General features: G+C 45.0%; 1 protein-coding gene across 1 annotated transcript in view; it reads left to right on the top strand.

Annotated features, from left to right (window-relative positions):
• The first annotated feature begins 240 nt into the window (after positions 1-240).
• Positions 241-11,607, top strand: part of cntnap5a (contactin associated protein family member 5a) — a 119,987-nt gene continuing 108,620 nt past the window's right edge. Inside the window, exon 1 of the mRNA XM_072397587.1 lies at positions 241-378. Within this exon, the coding sequence (XP_072253688.1) occupies positions 306-378 (73 nt within the window). The 5' untranslated portion in view covers positions 241-305. The remainder of the gene's footprint in view (positions 379-11,607) is intronic.

Raw genomic sequence — 11,607 nt, 5'->3', positions numbered from 1 at the left:
AGGAGCTGCTTTCCCCTGATGTTCTGTTCATGCTCACACGAAGCGGACCGCTGCCATTGTTCTGTTTTCCCAGCACTGATTGGACCGCGCGCTGCTCCTGTTCTGCCGGTGAAGCCTGAGCCGGAGACAGACACCGGGAGGAGGGGGCAGGGGGAGGGCTGTACCTCACAGGGAGGAGGGAGGGCGTGCCATCGTGGAAGAGGTTTGCTCCTGCTCATCAGACTCCTGCTATCCCTCCAAGCCGGAGGAGCGAGGAGGACCCTGAGCGCTGCGGACACACGGATAACCGCGCACCCGGCTGGAAGATGGTGGTTCTGCTGTCTGTGATTATCCTTCACACCGTGGGCGTCCTCGGCGGAGCGTCAGCCGCCTCTCACTGTGAGTATCGCACCTTTCTGCGCGCACCTGTCAGCTCCGCGCCTCCGCGGGCTGGAGCTGATGCTGGCCGGGTTCGGTACCTGTGTGCGGTGCTGCTGCAGGGGAGGAGGGGGTCACGGTGGGCATGACTGCGCTGCTGTCGCGCGCAGAGCTGGCTCGTCTGTGTCAGAGTCGCGCACATGAGTAAGTTAGAGATTTCCCGCTGATGAGCGGTGAAGGTCAGGCAGACAGGTTCGGTTCCGTTCGTCCGAGCCAGACGCAGCTTTACGAGGTGTGTGTTGGAGAGCTGAAAGAGTGTCGGCAGCCGTGAGGTTCAGACGGCTGCTGATGCTGAGAGCATCCTCCTCCGGTTCTGCTCCGGTTCGGCTCTGTGTGGCTGTCCCTGCCTTAGGAGGCCTGAGTGAAGCTGTTTGGTTCTGCTGGACAAACTGAGTCAGATGTGGTGTTGAGGTGGAATCAGGAGAATTGTCTTTGTCATGGTCTGAGCTTTAGAAATGATCCAAACTGGCTGTTGTCCGACATTACTGCTGGTTCTACAGCACCAGAGGATCAAAATGAGCTGAGATTAAACCCAAAGCACCAATATGAGCCCAGGTTCTGACTCCAGCCCTGATCCGGGGCTGGAAACTGGGTGTTTTCCTGTCCGGACGACCTCCTTCCAGCCTTTTACGGTGCAGTTCCAGCATCAGCACGATACTGACCCTGAAAGCATTCTGTGGGATTTTAAAACTAAGTTGTGATTTCTACACATGTAGCGACTGAATGAGGAAGCAGAGCAGCCTGCAGCAGCCTCCCAGGACATCAGACCGTTTGCTTCAGTAAGAGACAGACTGTAAAGAGAAGGGTCCAGACCCTGAGTCCAGAAGGTGCTCGTGTTGTGGAGGAATCCTGCATCCAAACCTCATAACATCATTATTTCTTCTGCTCGAGTCCCCCTGAAACACGGTTTAATGTTTAATCAAAGCCTTCAAAAACTGTCGCTTGAAAGAAATGCTTTTTATCATCTCTTTAAAGGTCTTCCCACCCGGATGGGACCAGCATTATTCTGCTGTTCTTTACCAGGAAGACGGCAGGAAGTGACTGGAAGTTGTTTTAAATGATAATATGTTGAGATCTCGCCCTGATGGACGCCATATTTACACATGCAGTTACCTTCAGGACCAGCAGAGGCTGGCTTTGGCCTGCATTAGCTAACGCACCGGAGGAGAACGTAGAAGCTAATGGGAAATATCTCCTTTTCTGCATAAACTCTGGTCCAGTGTTTCCTACGCTGAAGGAGCTGCTGTCATGGCTGCCACTCGGATGCTTCTGGACCATTTCACTCAGATAAAGACAGAAATTAGAGACGTTCAGTCATCACAGCACAGCCTCGCCCTGATTCATACCCTGCTTATTTGTTTCTATAGCTTAGATGACTTTGGTCCCATTGATTAGCTCATTAAGAAAAGCATGGTGTTGTTTTTGTTGCCACAGGTGTCGCCCCCTGCTGGCTGTTAGGTAGAATGCACATTTAAATTGGCTTTATTTCTTAAACAGGAGGCTATCTTTTTAAAACAAATGTGTAACATAATGTCTCAGAGTTTCAGAGCTCATCGTTGCATTCACTCAGACAAACACGTCATTAAGCTCTCACTTTGAGAAGGAATGTGCTGTTCTGGCTCCACCCTGAACACATTCAGCGTTTTACTCCATGTTAACGCGTTTGTGCAGCAGGATGAAAGAGAAAGGAGTCAGTTAACCTTCCTTGCCCTTTGTTGTCATGTTAGAAAGTGAAAAGGGGCTCCCAGCAGTAAATACACCAGAGGCGTGGCGGCATTTGATCTGTTTGTCTCTGCACTCTGAGGTCGAGCGTGACACCAGGCTCGTGTTTGAGCAGGTTATGTTCAGGTGAGGAGCTGAGCTGAACTGACAGCTACATTCGTCATTTGTGACAGTCGTGTGCTTCTCAAATGTGTGCCGTGATGAGGCCTGACATACAGTGCTGCGGTGAAATGGTGAGAAGCTGGAGGTCAAAGAGCTGCTCTCATATTTACCGCTGAGACTGAGAAGGAGGCGAGCAGAGCCGGCCTGTCAGGTGGCAGCCATTTCCTCTCAGGTCGGCCTCCTCCTCCTGCCAGCTCATCCGATACGTCGGCGCTCCACCGCTCAGTCTCCAGGAGTTAATTGATGTTGTATTGGCACGGCTTTTCCAGTAATTGCATCAGGGGAGTTATTTATAAATGTATTGAAGTAAGAGTTTTCTTTATCAATTATTGGATTATGAACACAGCCTTGTTAGCCGCGGCTGAAATGTCTCTTGACAGCAGCAAACCGCACACACTCTTCAGCAACAGTATCGGTGATAGGAACAGGGAGCTGGGCTTTCTTTAAGCTGCGTTTGGCTGCTTCTGAGGAGCCTAATGACCCTGCTGCTGGCGTTTAGATTTAAAGTCACCAAACGAAACCAGGATGTTAAATTCACATTTACTGCCTCACCAGCCCTGTTGGTGCAGTGTTTAACTGATAAAACTGTTCATTTAGAGCCAAACCACCCCAGAATGCTCCTCCATGCACAGCAAAACAGCCTCAGCGTCTGATTTCAAACAATCCGCTGCCACATGACCCCCCAGAGGCCAAAGACTCGGAGCTGCAGCTCTGCACTCTGAAGTCCAAACTGCCCTTTTGTCCAGTTATTTTCCTCAGAGATCGACTCTCAGAGGGAGAGCTGAGATAATGACGGGCTGTATGGTGTTTGCATTTTAAAAGACGATGTGAGCACGTTTGCCAGAGTAACAGGAGCCATCTGAGCACGTTTTCACGAGCATCTTCTCTTGGTTTGTCTCACCTTCATCCAGCAGCGGTGGATGCTGTTTTTATCATCCCGGTAGCTAACTGAGGAGCTCTTAATGTAGGATGTTTGGGTTTAAATCAAACTGCCCAGCAGTTTTACAAGCAAAGCTGGCACAGTAATCAATAAATCAATTGATCAGCTGACAGGAAGCTGTTTGGATCATGCCAGGAGCTCCTCTGACAGCCTTCCTCAGTTGTCAGAGAACTTTTACAAACTAATCAATCGATTGATCAGCTCTCACAGGGACGTTTGGTGCTTTATTCCCGCAGCTCTTCTGTTACTTTTCCCTTTGACTCGGCCTGGTTGTTCGGGTAAATTATAAAGTTCTGCAGCTTGTTGCTGGTTTGGTTGTTTTTTCAGCTTGAATCAGAGTTGGATTCAGGGTGAAAACGAGTTTTATCAGTTACAGTCAGTCAGTAAATCATAAAACCGTGTCTTATCTCCACATTGTTTTCATCATTTAAGGCGTTTTAATGACATTAAAGTCCTGCTTTCTGGTAAATCACTCTCAAAGTCTCACATATTTATTATTTCTATTTTTGTCCCTGTATTCCTTTCCAGTAAGCGGCTGCTAATCTTTCCAAGAGTTATGTGAAATGTTGAATTATTAATGCTAAATGGCCCACACTTACAGCACAATGTGCTTCTCATTCATCCTCTGATGCAGAGATTCTGATTAAATACTCATCACACACTTTAATATATGCAGCACTTTATCTGCACAATCCGTGAGCAAACCTGTGGCGGCGTGTGGATTCAGGTCCAGATGTTGGAGTTTGACCCGCCGGCCACCCGTCCCAAGCCCATCTGGCCTGATGTGGGGCTGCTTCGCCAGCCGATGGGCGAGCTGTGGACGCTTTATGGTTTCCAGGCGTACTTCAGTGGTCCAGTCTGATACTCTGCTGGTTGTACTGGAACCATTTGTTAATAAGAATTAAAAACTCATTAAAAACTTGGCTCTGAGGGTCAAACAACTTAAAAAAATCTTAATAAGCGTGTGACCGATTAGAAATAAACTGCGGTGACGTTGGCAGGCGTGTGAGCCCAAATGTTGGGACTCTATAAATGACACAGCGATTGTAAAATCTTATGAATAATTATTCTATTCACACGAGAACATGGAAACGTTTCAGATGTTTATATGAGCTCATCTTGAATCTGATGGCAGCAACGTGGCCAGGACCAAGGAAACAGCTGGAGCAACATTTAGCAGCGAATCAGGTTGATTACCAGCAGGATCCGGTATTAAAGAGCACCTTAGAGAGGCAGAGTCTCTCAGAAAGACACAGGGCCAGCTTCAGAAATCTCCAAAAATGTTCCTCAGACTTAGAATCTTCCACCATCTGCAGAACATAAAGTCATCAGCAGATTCAGACTCTGGAGAACATAAAATCATCAGCAGATTCAGACTCTGGAGAACATAAAATCATCAGCAGATTCAGACTCTGGAGAACATAAAATCCTCAGCAGATTCAGACTCTGGAGAACATAAAATCATCAGCAGATTCAGACTCTGGAGAACATAAAATCCTCAGCAGATTCTGGAGACATCTCTGCTCCAGGAACACTTCCAGGAAGCAGCACTCCTCTCCCAGAGGTCCAGCAGCTGCTCTCCTCAGCTCCAGATGTTCGCAGATGTTGGCCAAAGAAGAGGGGACGCTACACAGTGGGAAACATGGAGCCGGCCCAACATCTGAGACCTGTTCCGAGCATCAGATTTAAGATGAGCTGATATTTTTGTCACTTTCAACATTTGATGTGTTTTCGAATGAAATATTGATTTGTGGGATTTCAGAAAAACAACTTTCCCTCATTAATAGGGATTTGAAAGTGAAATGAGAGCCGTTTGTCTCCGGCTGCTGGGTGTGAAGTGCAGTCAGAGAAGGTGATGGGGGGGGGGGGGTTAAGCTCAGCCTCAACATGTCCTTCATGTTTCTGCTGCAGGAACACAGGTGGGTGAAAATTAATGAATGATGCAATTAGCTGCTGTAGCTATTTCCTAATTACTTTTCAGTGAGCATTATGAGAAAATAATTACAGTAATTTATACAAATATGTAAAAAAGAGCTGATTATTTTCCCTGTCAATTATTTTCCAATTATTTGGTCCATAGGGGAAAAAACAGACAACCAAATGAATATTTCCCTCTAAATGTGCTGTAAAGTATCGGAAGGCAGCTGCAGTGAGACGTGGAACATATCAACCATCCCTGCCACATCCTGCTGTTTCCTCTCAGATCAGATTTCCTCGCTTTTATTTCCCTGCTCCGTGCTTTTGAACTGTTGGCGGCGCGCAGTGGCGTCACTCCTAATCTGCTTCTCCGGCCTTAATAAGGCCAGTGAGGCCCACACGAGGCCGGCCGGGGACGGGAGGAAAAGGCTTTCATTAGCAGCTGATGCGACGCTCCTCAGCGCAGGTCTGTGGGAGGAATACTGCTTCGCTTTCAGTGATCTCCTCACAGGAGACCGCTTCACCAGGCATCCATTTTTTATGAGATGGAATCGGTTTCCGGGGTGGCAGAGCACCACGCGCGCACACATATTTACTTAAGATTTCATGCTTGAAGTTAGCTCAGTGAGCAGATACTTCACTACTAATTATTTCCTATCTGAAGCACCAGGACGGAGCAGAGCCTGCATGCAGCTTCACACGGCGTGCGTGCGCGCGTGCGTGCGCGCGATGGAAACGATGCAGCTGCAGACTCACTCACTAATGAACGTGAAGCAGCCACTCAGTGAACTCCTGCCGCTGTACACATTCGAGGCCTGATGAATTTATCAGAAGGTAAATGAGGCAGAGCGCCGTGGCGTGGCGCCGCTTTTCCTCACGTTTAAACACGTTTCCTCCGAGACAAAACCAACCGGAAGGAGCGTGCGATTCCTCCCGTGCACGGAGGGAAGTGTGGAAATGTGAGTTAAATTAGTCTCAGGGCTCAGTTCTGTGTTCTGTCATCTTATTTTTACAGTCGATAAGGAAATATTTATTCAAATCTGAGGTGGAAACTGGGTCAAGTGGAGCTGGTTGTCCCCATTTTAGAGGATTGGTGAAGGTACTTTTAGCCAGAGGTTGGGTTAGAAAGTGGGAGAAGAGCATCTTAAGATAAGCCCAAAGAGGGAAACGTTTAAGGAGACAAACGGATAGATTAGAGTCTACACTTCTGTACAGTGTAGAAAATACTGCCTGCATCAGAAGTAGAAGATCACAGGTCATCCAGGACTTTATGTCTGTAAGAAAAGTCAGTAGCTATGATATTACCTAAACTAAAGGGGGCCCAGTTCAGGACCCTGTGGAACACCAGAGCTAACTGGTATGTGAAAAAACTGGAATCTGGCAGATAAATGATGGATTCTTATGTTTGATGATCTGTTCTAAATGTTTGATCAGTCGTGTAAAAAGCAGCTCTGAGATCAAACCGAAGCAGAGGAGGCTGTGAGGCGGTCATTGGGAACCATAAATAAGCCGTTTCAGTGCTATGGTGCATTATGGTGAACTATGGACTATTTTCTGATTATTTTCTCAACCAAGCAAACCGTCAGTTTATCAAATAAATAAATAGAGGGATGTAAGGAGAATAATAATGATTGTAAGTCTGATTTGTAACAGGTCCCACAACAGTAAATTATCATTTATTTTACATTTATTATGTTAAATTATATCTATTATCAGGCTAAATTTCCTTTGACTGAGGCAACACTGCAGTGTTTTATTATCGTCGCTCCTTTGGATCGCATTAATGTTTGCTGGGAACAAGAACATAGTTTAAATAAATTACCGATGAAGGTGCAAACATCGTGTTTTTCTGTTGATGCACTTTAGACATCATGCTACAACTTGTCATGATGTGTTGGCTGGAGTTCACTTTTTCACGCTCATGCCACAGATCCGTTTTCTGGATTCAGAGAGCAGAATTCGGCTCGTTAAGACGGCACAGGAGCCAGTATTCAGAGGAGCTTTAGAGCTGCAGTGTTGTGGAACAGTAATCAGAGTAAATTGTGTCCTCGGCTGTGCAGTCAGCAGAGGATGGAGCTGCTTCCAGTCTGCAGCACATGCAGGTCTGTTCTGAAACCCTGAGCAACAGAGCAGAATTATTTTTATCTACTTAGCTGCTGGAGTTTGTTTTATCCACTGGTCTCTAGTTTGGTAACGTTCTGTATGTTTTAAAGCACAGTTTAGTGGAACTACAGTCATTCGTTGGATTACTGGATTACAAACACAGGAAGTGAATCAGTTTATTGACCAAACTACGTCCATTTATGTCAGAAAACCCTCCAGACGCCCTGCTGCCTCTAACCTCCTCTGTGGGAGAACCTGGAACATGTAAGTTCAGCTGAATTCACTGAACAGGCGCTGCTTTTAAGTTACTTTAATGGTGATTTAATGGTGATTTAATGGGGATTTAATGGTGAGCATGTCCAGAGCACCGAGGACCGTCTGAGTGTAGCTGAGTGTTTACATGCAGGTGGGATTTGATCCCTCAGGGTGTGTTTGGTCAGTTATGAGAAGCTCGATTTTGGTCGGACTGACACAATCCTTTGTATCGTATAAACACTCGATGATCTAAAGATCGATGGGTTTGACCTGAGATGCAGAATAATGGTGGCGGCAGGGCTGTGGGACAGGATTTAGCTTTGTTTGCACATTTTCTTGTTTAGGTTTTGTTAGCACATTTTCTTGTTTAGTTTTTGGTTTTGTCAGCACATTTTCTTGTTTAGGTTTTGGGATTGTCAACACATTTTCTTGTTTAGGTTTTGGTTTTGTCAGCACATTTTCTTGTTTAGGTTTTGTCGGCACATTTTCTTGTTTAGGTTTTGTCTTTGTCAGTACATTTTCTTGTTTAGGTTTTGGTTTTGTTGGCACATTTTCTTGTTTAGGTTTTCGCATTGTCAAAACATTTTCTTGTTTAGGTTTTGGTTTTGTCAGCACATTTTCTTGTTTAGGTTTTGGCTTTGGTAACACATTTTCTTGTTTAGGTTTTGGTTTTGTCAGCACATTTTCTTGTTTAGGTTTTGGTTTTGTCGGCACATTTTCTTGTTTAGGTTTTGGCTTTGTCAACACATTTTCTTGTTTAGGTTTTGTCAGCACATCTTCTTGTTTAGGTTTTGGTTTTGTCAGCACATTTTCTTGTTTAGGTTTTGGCTTTGGTAACACATTTTCTTGTTTAGGTTTTGTCAGCACATTTTCTTGTTTAGGTTTTGTCAGCACATTTTCTTGTTTAGGTTTTGGTTTTGTCAACACATTTTCTTGTTTAGGTTTTGTCAACACATTTTCTTGTTTAGGTTTTGGTTTTGTCAGCACATTTTCTTGTTTAGGTTTTGGCTTTGGTAACACATTTTCTTCTTTAGGTTTTGGTTTTGTCAGCACATTTTCTTGTTTAGGTTTTGGCTTTGGTAACACATTTTCTTCTTTAGGTTTTGGCTTTGGTAGCACATTTTCTTGTTTAGGTTTTGTCGGCACATTTTCTTGTTTAGGTTTTGGTTTTGTCGGCACATTTTCTTGTTTAGGTTTTGTCTTTGTCAGCACATTTTCTTGTTTAGGTTTTGTCTTTGTAAGCACATTTTCTTGTTTAGGTTTTGTCTTTGGACTGCTTCCCACCTTGTTGACAGTGATCTCACCAGCATCAGAGTAAATTGTGTCTCTTGCTGCTTTTTGACCAGCCTGCGTGATGAATAGCGGCGCTAAAGCGATCCTGACAGAGTTTTAGTGAGAATGTGTTGGTCTGGACTTTGCTTTTATATGTATATCATGAACACACAAGGCGGCGTAGGCTTTGTCTACCTTTATTAATCATGTTATCCCTCTTAAATTACCTGCTAAGCTCTTTGGAAAACCTGCACATTGTTTAACAGCAGCCTCCAGGTAAATATGGAATAGAAACCGTTCAGGAGCTTAAACCCTGACCCTCATCATTTATCATATATTGATCATTTATACTGAATACATTAAATAAATCACACCACTGCACGTCTGCACAGGAGGAACACTGAGAAGTTGCATCAGGGTTTAGCGGCTGTTTCTCAGAAGATCGTCTGCATTCGATCACATTAGTTTAATTGGACGACTAATCGTGAGTAATTTAGCGCAGCGCTAACAGCAGAGCTCTGTTAACATGTTTGAATGCTGGTATTTGAGTGTTAAAGACTACCGTGTTAGCTTGTTTTCTGCTGGCTGTCCATCGTGTCCCAGCCAGGTGCACATCTGCTTAGCGCCCAGCTGTGTATTAGCATGTGTTTGTGTTGCCTGCATGTCGATGTCTCTGGACCGCTGTGTGTTTCCACCTCAGCCCGTTTCCATCACAACCACCTGATCTTCACAGCTGACTCTGCTGAGGCTTGTGTTTAATGTGGTTAAATGATTCAACACAAAGTGTCGCAGCTGTGACACGTTCAGACGAATGAAGAGACTGTTTCAGCTGTAAGTCAGTGTGTGGAGTCCACAGAAACTCTCAAACCGAGGCTTCAAACCACAGCTTCAAACCCTGTGAGGGGCAGAGGATTCGTTTTTTATTCACCTTAGAATTAGAGAAAGATCATGACTGCAGTTCCATTTTCGTTTCATAATTATCTTCATTGTTGTTGGATATCTGATGTTGTTCAAAGCTGATTCTGCCGGCAGTCCTTCAATCATAAAGCAGGGATCCACAGTCTGTGAACAGACCTCTGACAAAGAAAAGGTAAAATCTGCACATCGAGCCAGCAGATCAACATGCTTTTTGATTGGAATGAAGAAAATACTATGACACACGATATCAGCCTATTTAGAGGAATAATTTCTTCCTGGTCTCTTAGGAACTGAAGAAAAATCCATCGTGATGAATGCGGCGCCAGTGGAGACCTTTCCACTTCCAGCTGCACTGGTCACGCAGATCCCAATCCATAGAATGTGCTGCAAATAGCTGTGCAGTCTGTGAGTTTCACCCTCTATTTATTTCCCTGTTACTGGCAGAGGGTTTGAAAGGATTATCAACACCCACTTTGTATCGACTGTGCCAATAAGATGGATGCAAAAATGTGCAGAGACGGCGACTCTGATGAAAAATGAGAACAAAAAGGAACAAATTCGGCGTTAAATTAAGAGGAAAAAAATGCAGAGGTCTGCTCACACAGGCTGGATTTCACAGCTTATTATTTTATGGAATTAGATTGTGTGGTTACCTGCTGCATGTTCGCTCTGAATGATTTGATATTGATCGATGCGTTCACAGCCAGCGTGAAAACATTCCACCCAGGTTTCTTCAGATCACAGCTTGTTATCTGCAGAAACTGCAAAAAGATTACTGGCAGTATCTGTAAATGCAGCTCCTTAATGTGGCTCTTTACACTGTGTTATTAGGCTATAACCACCTGCTGCTGGGCTGATTGAGAGCGGCTGTAGCTGTGATTAAGGACTGTGTTTCCTTGTTAGGATCCTTGCTGTGGCTGTGTTTGTAATGTGTGCAACAAGACACAGTTGTGTTGAAGCTGCCGCTGACCCCCTGCAGTGTTTGGGTTCAACATGTTGGATAAGAGGCAGGCTAAACAGTGTTTTCTCTGCTCATGTTGATGCAAACTTTACATTCCACTCATTTAGCAGAAGCTTTTATCCAGAGTGCGAGGAGCATTTACAACGACCTGAAGGATGTTCAGGTCGTTGCTTTTATAAAAATAGTAAAGAAAAGAAAAACAGATTTCTTTCATTTCATCTAAGGACATTCTGGCTTTGTAAACCAGATCTCCAAAAATGTATCATCCCTGATGGAAGGAGAACAGAGTCCACCTGAACACCTCCTCTGGTCCTTTCCATCAGCCCATATCATCAGAGATGGAAGGAGAACAGAGTCCACCTGAACACCTCCTCTGGTCCTTTACATCAGCCCATATCATCAGAGATGGAAGGAGAACAGAGTCCACCTGAACACCTCCTCTGGTCCTTTACATCAGCCCATATCATCAGAGATGGAAGGAGAACAGAGTCCACCTGAACACCTCCTCTGGTCCTTTCCATCAGCCCATATCATCAGAGATGGAAGGAGAACAGAGTCCACCTGAACACCTCCTCTGGTCCTTTACATCAGCCCATATCATCAGAGATGGAAGGAGAACAGAGTCCACCTGAACACCTCCTCTGGTCCTTTCCATCAGCCCATATCATCAGAGATGGAAGGAGAACAGAGTCCACCTGAACATCTCCTCTGGTCCTTTACATCAGCCCATATCATCAGAGATGGAAGGAGAACAGAGTCCACCTGAACACCTCCTCTGGTCCTTTACATCAGCCCATATCATCCCTGATGGTGGAAACGTGCTGGTTTCATATTTCTGTGTTTCATTGGAAAATGTTTCCCTTTTACAACCTTTCTGTTTCTGAGGATTTCTGCTTTCCTGTTCCTGCTAGACTGTTTGGAAGAACCGGCACCAACTAAT

Source organism: Leuresthes tenuis, unplaced genomic scaffold (genome assembly GCF_036924035.1).
Source record: "Leuresthes tenuis unplaced genomic scaffold, fLeuTen1.0.hap1 SCAF_12, whole genome shotgun sequence".
NCBI lineage: Eukaryota > Metazoa > Chordata > Actinopteri > Atheriniformes > Atherinopsidae > Leuresthes > Leuresthes tenuis.
The sequence above is the reverse complement of the archived record's forward strand: the minus strand, read 5'-3'. Positions and strand labels throughout refer to the sequence as shown.